The sequence below is a fragment of the Tenrec ecaudatus genome, chromosome 2 (assembly GCF_050624435.1).
Source record: "Tenrec ecaudatus isolate mTenEca1 chromosome 2, mTenEca1.hap1, whole genome shotgun sequence".
NCBI lineage: Eukaryota > Metazoa > Chordata > Mammalia > Afrosoricida > Tenrecidae > Tenrec > Tenrec ecaudatus.
The window spans coordinates 48,626,421-48,641,221 of record NC_134531.1 but is presented as its reverse complement, the minus strand read 5'-3'; the positions used below and the strand labels follow the sequence as shown (position 1 = coordinate 48,641,221).

Sequence of the window (14,801 nt, the reverse complement as noted above, 5' to 3'; positions counted from 1 at the left end):
CATGACCTTTGGAGGATGTCTTTTATAGTGATGGTCTAAGAAATCCTTTCAAAAGCAGCCCTGGTGACGTAGTGGTTTGCGTGTTGGACTGCTGGCCACAAAGTGACAGTCCCAGAAACCTCTCCCTTCAGGTCACTATGACTCAGACTCAACTCAACAGCAGCGAGTGTGAATATTCCAATAACCTAGATTCCAGGCTGTATTTTCTAACTTTCGATTCGCACAGGCTACAAACGGCAAAGGAAGAAGAACGGTTCCTGAGTAGCACAAACGGTGAACGCACTCAACCGCTAACTGAATAGCTGGCGGTTGACTTCCTAGCCAAGAGGCCTCAGAAGAAAGCCCCCAAACTATGGAAAGCTCGGCCACTGAAAACTCTCTCAAAACCACACTCTGCCATCCCACCCACTCTGACTCAGAGCGATCCTGTAGAACAAGATAGAGTCCCCGTGCATCGCCAAGACTAACTGTTTACAGCGGTAGGAAGCCTCCGAGGCCGGCTGGTGGTCTTAAACTGCTCACCCTGTGGTTAGCAGCCCAATGCGTACACACTGTGCCACCAGGGCTTGGGGGTGCAATTCTATTCTGACACACAGGTGGTTGTCATCCATCAGAACTGACTTTAGTTGTGCAGGATATAAACTAGCAGGGAAAAGGAGTGGCGTGAAGAAGTGGTTTGACTTCCAGATAAAACAAACCCAGACTCGCTAAAGGAAGCGTTCACCGGGTCAACTGTCCTTACCAATTCTTTCATGCGCCAGAAATTTTCACTCTTGAACGATACAGAAGAAGATGCTTGTCCTATTTTCAAGGGATTTACTTCTGCATGACAACTGATGTCACCAGCCTGTAAAGAAGGACGGGATCAGTCTGAGGCAACAAGAGAGTTTATGACGTTCCTTTCAATATGTTACCACAGTCAACGTTTCTCTACTGGGGCAAGGAAGGAGCTGCCACACGTCCTGTAGTATTTAAATCACCCTGACATAATTTCATGGGGGCGGTGTGGCTCCTTGGAACTCATATGAGACAAATGTGCGATGTATACTGAAATAGTTTAAATTCAACGTTGGTTTTTTTCCTGGAACATTTTGATTTCCCAGAGTCATCTCTGCAATACTTCAGGAGTCCTACGACTGGAAAATGGGCTAGGGGCTAGGCTAGCGCAGTCACTATCAAGGGTTTGAAAAAGCAGTGCTTTTAAACCCGGCTGCTTGCAAGAACACCTGGAGGGTTTTGAACAAAGATACCAATACTAGAGTGAATGACCAGAGCCTGGGCAATTTTAAACTCTTGTGTAAAAACGAGCAGATGATTGTAATGAGCAACCAGTGTTGAATAGTGTCTGGCTGAAGTCCAGGTTGGCAGCTGAAAGAACAGTCTCTAATTGCTTGTGTGTAGACCTACTCCTCACCAACTGCAGATTCCACCTCTCCCCAGACTTCTCTCTTAACATTGCTAACGAAGCCAAATCCTCAGTTGGCCAATATGAGGGGTCTGGAATGATTTCTGCCATTGATAAGCCCCTTCAGTGGGTCTCAACCTTCCTATTGCCGTGACCCTTCATATAGTTCCTCATGTGTGGTGACCCCCAACTATAAAATCATTTTCATTGACACTTCATAGCTGTCATTTTGCTACTGTTATGAATCAGGCAACCCCTGTGAAATGGCCGTTCAACCCCCAAAGGGGTCACGACCCCAGGTTGAGAACCGCTGCCCTAGACTCAAGCATTTCTTTCTTACAGGGACGGGCTGCTCCCATGTGAACTACGCTGCTAGTTAACTGGTGCCCAGGATGCTTGCAGGTCCCATCCACGAAATGCCAGACATGATCACCCCAAAGTCATGGCGTATTTCCATTTGGAAAGCGCACATGTTGTACAGGCAACAGTGCGATCCTTACCTGGCTTGTGTGCACCCCCGTCAGGTACAGCAGTGGGTTCTTTTCTTTGGTATGCTGAGGTATATGGATGGTTATGTACGCCATGCTTACTGGAATACTTCCTGTTGTCACCTACACAGGGAATCAAACAATGCTATTGATACATGGAGAGAAAGATGAGGCTATCCACTCCAGGAAAGAGTTCCAGACTTGGGACCCACAGGGACAGCTATAACCTACGGGGTCGCTATGAGTCGGCGTCCACTCACTGGCAGTGAATGAGTGATCAATACATGATGCACAAAAATAATCAATAGCCCTCTATGTCTATGAGGGGCAACTACCCAACCCTACAGTAAGACTGATTTCACATGGAAGTCAGACTTCTCACTCACATTTTGGGTCTCTGGTTCACCTGTTGATGAGAAATGTCACCATCTGTAACTGTACTATAATTTGTAATAAAGTAGCATTGAAAACACTGTGTATGGAGTTGGGCTGGCAGGTGTGGAAACTCTCTCTAGCACTGACTAGCTGTGAGACTTGGACAAGGTACGTCACCTCTCTCTGTTTCTCTTTTCACATTTGAAAAGTCGAAACAAGCAGAAACTCAACTGGTAGAGTGCACTGATTAGGATCTTTCTCTCTGATGGCTTCCGTTTTAGTTGGAGGTACTCTTGATCTAAAAGCAGAACCCACTGTCAAAGAGTTGATTCCGACTCATAGCAACCTTATAGGAAGGACAGAGCAAACCTGCCCCATGGGGTTTCCCAGGCTGTAAATCTATAGGGATATTGACTGCCAACTCTTTCCTCGTGTAGTAAGTGGGTTTGAACTTCTCACTTTGGTCGGCAACTTTAACCACTGTGAATAAGAGCTCCTTATTCATGCCCTCTAAGAACCAAGCCAAACTCACCGCCATCAAGTAGATTCTTTAGGCACCTGTAGCCTAAAGATTCTTTAGGTCCTATAGCCACCCTAGAGGACAGGTGGAATCCCTGTTGGTTTCCAAGATTATATTCCTATTGTTGACCTTGTAGTTTGCAACCCAACAAGCCAGCCCCGTTGGCATGTTAATATTCTGAAGCTAGAATTGACGCCAGAATTAAAGGGGTGAACATATATTAAAGACTTGGCACAACAGTGGACATTCAGTATTTTTATTAATAACTCTACAGAAAAATAATGTCATTTTATTATTACTATTCAGAATAAAAGGTCTCAATAAAAGATATAGCTGCTAAATGCCTCCCATATTTTATAAATTTTAGTATTTACATTGCAAATTAAGATTCTTTAAAACATTTTATTTTCTTTTTAATCACAGAATTGAAGGATTGTAACTATGTAAAGAATTAGAAGGAAATGAACCAAATAAAATGATTTTGATCTAGGCTCAGAGATTAATTTTTCATATATATTTTATATTACAAAGTAGTTATTCTTTCACAAATTAATTTTGCTTACTAGTAGCCAATAAAAATTTAAAATATAGATATACTTAAGGTACTTCTTAGAATGATTCTACAAAATCTGTATTTGTATCCAAACTGTAATCTTTTCAACTAGAAGTGCTCTCTAAGATTAAATTGGCATTCTTATTACATTAGGGAGCTCAAAAAGTTGGTGGAAAAATTCCATTGTTTATTACCTTTCTGCCATGAAATTTTTGAAGACCCTTTGTAAAGCCAATATTTCTGGTGACAAAGGTGTTCTCTAATCTCTCTTGCAGTCTCCCTAGCTACTAATGGGAATAATCATTACTAGTGGACAAGAGTAAGGTATGTGCCTTAGGGGAAAATTGCTCGGCTAGTACCAACAGAAGAATCATCTCTAGGTGTTTGTTCACTCTAAACAAAGGCAATGAGTATCATAAAGGGGACTTTCCACTTTTATTACCCCTTTCCCTACTTTCTCACTGCACATGTTGTCTGAGATGTTGTCATGGCTGCCCGTTCATGTCTTAAGCCTGAGAGAGAAGGGACTCTGATATTTCTCTTCTGTGGTGTAGAGTGAGGTAAGTCTAGAGGTGACTGATGATTGGATCACAGCCTGGGACAGGAGCCATGGCTAATGAGGATGTCCATTATTTCATTCACCCCTATTCTGTTCTCCCCCCATAAAGAGTTACAGTCTCTGAAGCTGCCCGAGGCAGTTCTAGCCTGCCCTATAGGATCATTATGAGTCATAATTGACTCGTTGGCAGCGAGTTTGTATTTTGGGGTTCTGTTTACTCTGCGAACAAATGCCAAGTGACGCTGCCATCTGAGCAGAGCTTGGTCTGTGCTCTTCCCCAAACTGTCTTCACTGAGAACTTAGAATGCGACACACTGCAATCATTAAATTCCAAACACCCACAACAACAGCATTACACTACAAATTCACTGCCACTAAGTCGGTTGCAATTCACAATGACCCTGTAGGACAGGGTAGAATTGTCCCTGTGGGTTTCTGAGACTGTGACTTTTCATGGGAGTAGAAAACCTTGTCTTTCTCCCATAGGGTGCTGGTTTGAATTGCCGACCTTGCAGTCAGCAGCCAAAATATGTAACCACGACACCACCAGGGTTTCTGATCCCACTAATCAGTCTTGAGCATGTACTTTTGAAAATGATTAATTATCCTTTGCCCAGCATATATAATTATGCACAAAGCTTGGTTGTTGACTTTAATATGGAGTGTCTCAGTAGTTTTCAAAGTATGGCACCTGGACGCACAACATTGACATCATCGGGAAACTTTCTATAATTTCAAAATTTGGATCCTAACCAAACCAAGGTTGAAATCAAAAGCTCTAGGCTGAGCCCAGAAAACTACCGGAAAACAAGCTCTCTAAGGGACTCTGATGTCACCTGCAGTTTGAGAACCACTGCCACATTCAACTCCTTTCAAACTTCTTTTCTGATTTCCCAGTTTTGTTTCATGTTTCTTTCCCCTTCCTCCTGTTTTCCTGTCCTTATTAAGGGTTACCCACCTTAAGGGAGAAGATGAATTTTGGACCAATGTCTTCAAAGTTATGAATGACGGAAGGAGCTTTGCTGTCTGCAGAAACTTCATAAAAATGTATGCTAGTAGATCTGTTAAGAGATGGAAAACCAAAGATTTTAGCTTTGCTCTAGCTCCTGATGTTTAGTATTTCTTTGATTTAAATGTCTTCTAGCTTAAATGACAAGGAAAACAGTTTACATTTAGATAAAAACTAAAAACCACTAAATAACAACAAATGCTCACAGGCCTTTCAAAACATCCCTCAATTCATCATCTTTCTGCTGGAATTCTGTTATGTTGTCAGTTGTCACTTTTCTAAAATAAGTATGGGCGTCTTACTTTAGAGATGATAGTGGAACCCCTGTTTTTATGTTGACTGGGAGTTCATGGAGGTGATCGGATGAATGATTTACTAAATGTCCATTACCAAACACAGTTTTCCAAATTGTAGCATATTGAGCATTAATTTCTGAAATATTCATTAGTATATTTTCCCTTGTTATTCTCTCTCTTCTTTTCTATGTTCAAACTAATCTTAGGTTTTGGATCTGAGATAGGTTTGGTTAAATCTGTTTCCACTACTGCAGGGACCATCTTTGTGGGGGTTGATGGGTAGGTTTTATTAGGTTAGACCTGAAGGCATTGGTCAGTTTTTCGTTTGTTCGCTCAGGATTGCCACCTATGCTGTACACGTGGGGGCATGCCAGGTCCGAGGAATCCCATACCAAAAAAACTCACTGCCACAGGATTGATTCCGATTTGTAGCAAGCCCATAAGACAGAGTAGAAGTGTCCCTGTGGGTTTCCCACTTTGTACAGGAGTAGAAAGCCTCAATTTCGTCCAGTGCAGTGGCTGATGGTTTTGAACTGCTAACCTCATAGTTAGTAGCTCAATGTATAACCCACTATGCCACCAGCGCTCCTATAGGATTCCTCAAACAACAGTACAACGAGAGACTCCTTCCCCTTGTCACTTACTTCTGGATCCCGAGTCTGGATCCCCACCAAGGTAGCGTCTTTAGGTACGGCACTAACCAGTCTGGCAAGCACTGTACTCATGGTCTCCAATTATTCCCACGAAACAATTGATCAGAACTATGAGATATGCATCCTCGTTTTTAGTAAAATAAACTGAATATTTTCCCAGTTTCTTGATTTGTCTACACAAACCCTGCCTTTCTCTTTCTTATGCCTTCAACACACACACACACACACACACACACACACACACACACACACACACACACCTTTCCAAATCCTCAAAAGGATAATATGTTGTCATAGGAAGACTAATAGAGGTGGTTGTTTTCAGGTAACCTATGTGTGAGGAAGCAAGGATTTACCCGTCTTTTAATGGATACGGAACAACTGAGTCAGCTGTGTAAACAATGGGCTGCCTATGCGTGCATCAATCATCCCCTTTGCCTCCCCAAGGATCTTGGTGCGAGCAATGTTATGGATTCAATGGTGACACCCTCCATCCCTGGTGGCACAGTGGGCTACACATTGGTCTCCCAACAAAAAGGTTAGCAGTTTGAAACCAACAGGTGCTCCTCAGCAGAAAGATGGGGCTTTCTACTCCTATAACGGATTACAGTCTTAAAAACGCACAGAGGGAGCTCCACTGTGTCCTGTAGGTCCCCACGAGTCAGAATAGACTCCGTGGAGGCGAGTATGGAAGTGGTCGAAATCCCGATCGGTGTTCTTTGTTATGTCAGTGCTGGGCGTGCCCTGACCTCATCATGTGTGAGTTACAGGATCGGCACAGTCCCAGCGGAGAACAGCAAAAGGCAGCTGCTGCACCATATGAGGATGTCAAACAAACAAACAAACAAACAAGAGCAGAAATCTTTAAAAAAAAGGAGAAAATTGAGGGAGATAAGGGACTCCCCTCAGAGAGAGACCCTTCCCGAGGGTTAGCCGGGAATGCCGACATCCAGCGACCTGTGGGAAAATGCAGTGTTTCCCAGAACTGCGCACTTTGATACTTCTGACTTAAAGGCCTAGATATTTAGACAGCTATTCAGTTAGGCCAGCTTCTTATGTATTCTATTTTCAGACATTCTCTCTGCATTTTAAGGAGATAGGACTTTTTTCTCTGGTCTCTTTAGTGTTGGTCAGTCTTTTCAGATAGTTGCAGTTATCTCTACTCACGGAAATCCTGTTTCTGAAAGAATTCTACCTTGGTCAATTTCCTTGCATCATACGTGCACAACATGCTTGCATATCTACACAGTGTCAAAATAGTTACCCAGGGATGTCCTCAATAATTGGGTAGTACTTTAAGAAAAAATATCACCAAGCTGTTTATTTTTTAAAATGCTATTTATGGCATTGCTTGTGATCACTATAATATATTGTTGTGAATTTTAAAGTATTTCCACGGTGGGAAGTGGGATCATGAAAAGACGGCAGTATAATAAAATTAGAAGGAGGAAGAATCAACGTAGGTGGGGAGAAGAGAACTAATCAGGAAATATTGGGCACTTTGGGGTGCACTTTTCTTCGCCTGGTCACAATGTGAGGACTTGAGAGTCCTCTGCAGTGAGTGGGTACCTGTCCAGTGAGGATAACGTGGCTGTCTGCACTTCTGTGTGTGCTGCTTGCAAGGCGAGCCACCCAGAAGCATTCTCTCTCTCTCCTTGCTCAGGTATCTCAAGCTCTGCACATGAAAACCTATTGTCTTTTTATGATGTGGCTTGGCAGTCTGTTGGATGATCTACTTATTCCACACTTTCAGGGACTTGGGTGATGTAAGACGGAGCTAGAGAATCGACTGTCACAAGATACTGCTTTCGGCCTGGCTTCCTAGAGGGTTTCCTGGCGTCTCTTCAGGGATCATTAGCCGGTCTGTGTGTCCTCAGAGAGAATGCTGGCTCCTTGTACAGACAATGTGGCACAGCGCCAGTGAACTGCCGTGGCTCCACCTACCTTGTTAAGTGAATTTCAGCATCATAGAGCAGAGGGATTTTGAAGGAGACCAGATTGTCGGCCTGATTCTCTTCATGGCTCTCACTATCATAAAGAACATTAGAGAATTACTTCAAAAGAAATATACACACCACCGTCACTGACTCATGATGCCCTTATATTTTACCTCATGGCTTGGAAAGTGACAGTTGCTTCATTTTCAGGGTTTTGAAGATTGAAGTCGAAGCTAATAGTGAAAGTCACCTATACGCAAAATAAAAATGTATCAAACTGATGCTTCATTCTTCACACGGCATTTATATATATATAAAACAATCTGCATGAAATTAAACTGACTCCAATTTGATTTTGAATTTGATTTTAATTCAGTTGGCAAATGTGAACGATGACCTTTATTTATTTGTCACTTTGTATTTGCATGCCCTATTTGAAAATATATACAAGTTCTTGGGACACAGGCCTGTGCCTGCAACTGAAAGCTTTGTTTTGATTAACAAATGACATGTGCATAGCTCTCTGACCCATACTCATCAACATATTCAGAGAAAAAGAAGCTTCTAGATCTTGTGTGGTTTATAAAATAAATGGCCTGGTGGGTGAAGGGAGAGGGGGCTAGGAATTCAACTTTGATTGATTGTTTAAAGAAATAATATTCAGGCATTAAATCACTTCTCTAAATACGCGAAACAACAACTCACTGCCATTGAGCCAATGCTAACTCATAGCGATCCTATAGGACAGAGTAGAACTGCCTCTCTGAGTTTCTAAGACGGTAACTGTTCACAGGAGTCAAATGGAGCCCTGGTGGTGTAGTGGTTACGCACTGGGCTGTGATCCCCAAGGTCTCACGTTCAAAACCATCAGCAGTTCCACGGGAGAAACACTGGGTTTTCTAGTCCCGTAAACAGTTACCGTGTCTGGAAACCATAAAGGGTCACTATGAGTCAGTATTGACTATCAGTGAGAGATCAAATGATAGTTCCTAATGGAGAGGTTAGTGAGTTAATACTAGTACTGAAGAGAGATGAACATGAATCAGAGGAGGAAATGCAGGTCGTACCTGTTGTCCGCCCCTTAAAGCAGGGTAGCCTACATTGCAGGTAACATATTTCTGAGCTGCATCAACCTGACATGTGACTTCAGTCCCATCAACCTGAATGGGATAAAAAAAAATAACCAATTAGCATCTAACCCACCTGTGTACGGAGACATTTGCTGGGAAGTGTGCAAACCGCAGACATTTTTGTAGGACGGCTGGTCCCATGGAATTAATTTATTGTCTCCAAAGACTCAAACGATGAGGACTGTCCAGCTGACTACTATCCTACTTTTATTGCCGACCATAAAGAGGACCAGAACTCCCAACAAGCCAAAGGAGAAGTCAAATCTGAAATACTTTCCCAGAAAGTACACATAGTTTTTATACTTCAGAACCACAAACACAGTTTTCATCCACTAGTCAGAAATGCTGATTTTAATATACGTTTTTTTTTTTGCCTGAAGGGATTTGAAGCTGGTCTCTTTCAAGGGAAGAAAATGAAATCCTATAACGGTATACCCTCACATTTCAAATCATGGCAAGAATTAATCTGTATTTTCCTCGATTTTATTTTCCTCCTTCAGATATGAAGTTGACATTCATCACAGGCAATTAAAACACTACAGTCAGAATATGTTTAAAAATCACAATTGCTCAAATTTCAAGTAAAGGAAATCATTAAAAAAAATCTTTCTATTGGGAGACTCCTTTGGGGTGGAATGGGGTGGGGGAGTTTGTGTTTTTCCTTCTTTCCCTCTGCTTGCCTGTGGCAGGGGTGGGGCGGGGGACATTCTTGGTCAAGCGTGTCTCTGGTATGGTGATCAAGTGAATGTGATGAACTGGCTCCGCCGGAATGCAGCGTCTTGGCTGCAAAGAGACCTCTGCTTGCGAAGCTGGGGCTGAGCTGGGGACTTGGATGCCCCTGGGCAAGTGTGGCCCACAGCCTCTGTGTGCATCAGGGCAACAGCAGCATCAGAAGACTGAGCAGGGTTACAGGACTGCGGCCAAGTCTTGGGGTAAAGGAAAATCTGATCCGGGCTATGAAGCAGAACTGGTCAAGAATAAGAGCCAGGGTGTGTGCGCCTGTGATTTAACTAGTTAGGAGTCACAACGTTAGAATAGATCCTGATGAATGGAGTTTTGCAGACAAGCAGTTCCCAGGTTAAGAACATAGGAGCCGTGGACAACTCCTACCTGCCGCTTAATATTACAGACATTTGTTCTCTGGGAAATGATTGAACGAACCCCTACTAGTGAGCTTTGTAGTCTTGGGAACCCTACGGAGCAATTCTCCTGTCTTCCTCAGGGTGGCGATGAATCGTATTTGACTTGGTGGCAGTAGGTTTGGGGGTATTTAAAAGCCACTTTTACACAAATAAAGCCGGGTGGCCCTATTGGGGAAACACTGGCCTGCTGACCTCAAGGTTGGCTGTTCAAACCCACTGGCCTGCCTGAGAGAGGAAGTGAGGCTACTGCTCCTGTGAAGATTTAGAGAGTTGATACAAGTCAAAATCAATTAGGCTGTAGTTGGTGCGTTGTTGCACCGGGTAAGTGTGGACTTGTTAACTGAAAGGTTAACCTTCCCGCCCACTAGCCACTCTGCAGGAGACAGGTGAGCAGTGTGTTTTGTAAAAGCTATAATCCGACCAACCCAGCCTATCTGCCAAGGAGTAAATGCCAACCGAGCCGGCCCTCTATCGGGTTTCTGGGACTATAAATCTCTTCTTCTGCCTGCTGAGCAGCTAGGAGGCTTGAAAACACACTGACGTCGTGGTTCGCAGCCCGACGCTTAACCCACGGTGCCACCAGCCCTTCTTTTAATTGCATGGACACTCAAAAAATCCCATGGCCATTGAGTTGATTCTGACTCCCAGCAACGCTACAGAACCGGCAGAGCCGCCCCTGTAGATTGCCGAGGCGGAAACCCTGGCTGGGAGCAGAAAGTCTGTCTTCCTCCCGCAGACAGGATGATCCTTTGAACTACTGACCGGCGGAGAGCGTGGCTATGAGGCCGCCAGGCCAGAGCTCTTGCATGAAAGAAAAGCTGAGTCGCGCTCAGCCCCGGGCAGCCTGCCCTGGGAAGACAAGGCGTGACGCTCGCAGGGAACGCCGTGACGACAGGCACCTACCGGCACGGAGGAAGACGCGAAAAACAAGTTCTCGGCAAAAGCAGCAACGATCCTCGTGTTATAGGCGCTTTCCTCGTCGTTTCTCAGTGTTACTGAGAATGTTAGCCTTTTGTTTTGGTTGCTGACAATTAAGGGCTGCTTGCTGTTAAAAATACAAAGGTAGAAGGAAAAAACCCACAAAAACATTAAGGTGAGGAAAGGCCAGTATTAAACATTTTTCCCTCCAAAGGAACTCTTTAGAATTATAAAAAACACTTATAATTGCTTATTCAGAAGCTATCTTCAGATTAAATTTATATTTATAGTAAACAAATATACTTTATCTCCCCCTCTGCTGCTCATAAGTGTATGAGACAGTATAAACAGGGAAGGGAACCATCCCTGTCCACATTGTTTCACACTTCTTGTTTCATACTCTATGTAAACGGCATAAATTGCATTCGATTGATAGAGACAAGCCTCTTCCAGGGATGAGGGCTTCTCTCCTAGAAAAGCTATTTTCATGGGGAAGGTTATCGGCTGTATCTTCTATCTCGGTATTGCACACCGAGCTTTGAAATGCAACTTACCGATCAGCTGGCAGCTGCTGAACACTTAGAATTAGATCAGCGATACACTGTCCATCATCACCGCAATCTTTATAGAACGGAATCTACAAAAGAGCAAAGCAACCCGCCCCAAGAACCCTCTATTAGCGATTTGCTTCATAAACAGCTAGTTGCTGAAGAATACACATACAATAGGAGGCCATTGACATACAGCTCAAAGACGAGTCAAGTACAACTTAACAAGTGTGTCGATGTCCTAAAGACCTGTGGGGGTGGGATGGGGTGAATAGGGGGGTGTAAAGTGAGTACAATGGCAGAAGAGGGGGCATAAGCACTGGTGGGGTTTGATAATCTTGAGCGGGTGGTGAGCACAGGATTTACTTTATTGTAATGGATCAATTCAGTAAAAAGGTTACAAACAGCAGGAGCTGCTCTAGAAGAGTGAACATGCAAGATATAAACTCTGCTTCATGGACTTTGCATTCTAATGAACCTTCACGTATGCCATTGTATTTCATTTACAAATAAAACCCAAGAATAGAAAGGCTACATCTGGGACTTGCTTAGCATGTCTAAAACCTGAAGAGGCCAACTGTACTTACACTGAAGACCTTGGCCCTTTCGGAATAGGCTTCAAGGACAGGGCTGGTGCCAGGGTTCTGCAGACTGATGTTCACACGCAGATCCAAAGGGCTAAGAACATCAGAGGGCTCCTAAGCACATGTGCACACACACAAATACACACACACAGACTCAGTCAGTTTACTTGGTTAAGAAAATGACCATCAACTTATTTACACTCAGCTCTAGCTCATGTGGAATAACCATCTCTTGAATTACCCAAACGTGTTGCTTTCCTTGGCCTGTGTTCAACATCCTCATGATAGAGAGGTGAGCGAGGTTCGGTAAGAAAACCTAGTAACAATAAGTTCAAGAAAGAAGGAAGTGTGCTAAAATCGACTGAGACAATGATTGTACAACTCAGCATCAAGAGGATTGAATGACTGAATTGTATCAAGCATGAATTATATGCCAATAAATCTGTGAAAGAAGTACAAAAGAGAAACTCTGGAGTACCAACTGGTAGTTTGCTGATGGGAAATGTCAGTAGAAGTACACAGGTGGGTGGGGGAAGAAATGGGGAGCTGAGTCAGGGGGCTCAAGTGGGCAGAGAACGCCTTGACAATGATGATGGCGACGCATGTGCAGATGTGCTCGACATACTGGAGGAATGTACGGACCGTGATAAGAGATGCAAGAGCCCAGTAAAGGTGATTTTTTATTTTAAAAAAGAAGTACACAAGTCATTCTGAACATTTAGATGACATGGACAGACTGGATGATCTGAAAACCAGACTACCAAAAAAAAGGAAACCCCAAACCCAAACCTTACTGTTGAGTCAGCTCCACTCCTCCTGTCTCGTGTGTTATGATGCAGAACTGCCTCATCTATTCTGGGATGCAATCTTTACAGAGCAGACCAGCAGGCACTTCCTCCTTGAACCGCTATTCTCAAGATTAACACAACCACCCCACAGGCTGGCATCTCCAAGGAAACAGACTGCCACCTCATTTTCCTTTAGAGGGGCGCGTGAGGTCGAGCTGCCAGACATTTAGTGAGCAGTGGGGTGCTTGAACACTGCACTGCCAGGGCTCCTTATACATATGACAATGAAGATAGATAGATAGATAGATAGATAGATAGATAGATAGAGAGAGAGAGAGAGAGAGAGAGAGAGAGAGAGAGAGAGAGAGAGAGAGAGAGAGATAGAGGCGGGGGTGGGGGTGGGGGTGGGGAGACTGGCTGTCTTTGTGCCCCCTACAAAGGGCAACTGGTGTCATTTGATCCACACTTGTACGTGGACACGAGAGAATGGAAGCCACTTCCTCCACTTTAACACTCTATACGGTGAGCGTGGCGCAGTGCTTATCAGTTGGGCGATGAGCCCCGAGGACAGTGCTTCCAAACTACCCCCCGCTCCTCAGAGGAAAGATGGAGTTTTCTACTCCCATAAACAATGGATGTCTCGGAAACTCAGGGGGCAGTCCTGCCCTGTCCTGTAGGGTCACTGTCACCCGGCACTGAGTCGGTGATGGCAGTGAGAGAGCGACAGTGAGTACGTAGGGGCTCTGGTGGCACCCCGAGTTCAGCATTGCACTGCTGATTACAGAGCAGCTACTCAGTGAGGGAAAGCGGAAACTGTCTGCATCTATAGAGACCTAGAGTGTCGGAAACCCTCTGGAACAGTTCTACTCTCTCCTATAGGGAGGCGATGAGTCAGAATCAACTCAATAGCCTTGGGTGTAATTACCACTTAACCATACAAAAATAACCTGGGCGCCATAAACAATAACAAAATATAAAACAAACCTAACAAAATATAAAACAACTGAGATGGCTTTCATTCCCCAGGCCATTGACTTAGTGCTTTCCCACCTTTTGTCATGAGCACCTTTTGAAATGTCATCTCTGTATCGTCTACAGTAGGACTGTCTGGATATGTGCCGCAGACACGAACATTCCTTTGAGCCGCCCCTCGAGACCAAATGTCGGGGGGGGGGGGCAGAATGGTTATTTTATAATTGTTTTCTTAGCCACTCTTATGAACCTTAATCTCTGAGAACCACCGTGCTAAAAATTCTAGGTGAGTTCTTAAACGATTCCTTTAAAATGACACTCTGAAATTTCATCATGTGGTTTCAAAGGAGTGATGTTCATATCTTTTAAAAATGTATTTTCTGTTGAAAGCTTTCCCTTGAGAAGCATCTTTTCATACTTGGGGAGAGTTTAAAACATCGTATGAATTCCATCGTAAGATTAGAAAAAAATAACCCTATTTCATATCTCTTGTTTCTTTGAGGACTAACGTGCACCTGACCCAAGACATGATATTTTCAATTGCTTCAGACACGTGTGAAAGTTAGGCATTAAATAAAGAATATCAAAGAAAAACGAATGCATTTGAATTGTGGTGCTGGTGAACAATATTGAAAGTACTGCGACTGCCAAGAGGACAAGCAAATCTGTCTTGAAGGAAGGACAGCTCCTTAGAGGGCAGGAAAGCAAAACTTCATCTCGCATACTTTGGACATGTTGCCAGGGGAGACCAGTCACTGGCGAAGGGCATCATGCTTGGTGAAGTTCGGAGCAGCCAAACAGAGGGAGGTTCTCTAGGAGATGGATGGACACAGTGGCTGCAAGAGTGGGCTCAAACACTGGAGCAATTGGGGATGGTGCAGGCCTGGGCCGGGTTTCACTCTGCTGTGCCTATTTAAGATCGCT

At 43.9% G+C, this 14,801-nt stretch overlaps 1 protein-coding gene across 2 annotated transcripts in view; it reads right to left on the bottom strand.

Moving 5' to 3' along the window:
* The window catches only part of ITGA2 (integrin subunit alpha 2), a 148,801-nt gene that overhangs the window by 24,903 nt on the left and 109,097 nt on the right, over positions 1-14,801 (bottom strand). For both annotated transcript variants that reach the window (XM_075541024.1, XM_075541025.1), the window contains exons 18-26: positions 12,121-12,231; positions 11,540-11,622; positions 10,971-11,112; positions 8,863-8,955; positions 7,969-8,045; positions 7,803-7,886; positions 4,859-4,961; positions 1,906-2,016; positions 743-847 (exon numbers count right to left, since the gene is read on the bottom strand). In XM_075541024.1, coding sequence (XP_075397139.1) covers positions 743-847; positions 1,906-2,016; positions 4,859-4,961; positions 7,803-7,886; positions 7,969-8,045; positions 8,863-8,955; positions 10,971-11,112; positions 11,540-11,622; positions 12,121-12,231 — 909 coding nt within the window. The remainder of the gene's footprint in view (positions 1-742; positions 848-1,905; positions 2,017-4,858; positions 4,962-7,802; positions 7,887-7,968; positions 8,046-8,862; positions 8,956-10,970; positions 11,113-11,539; positions 11,623-12,120; positions 12,232-14,801) is intronic.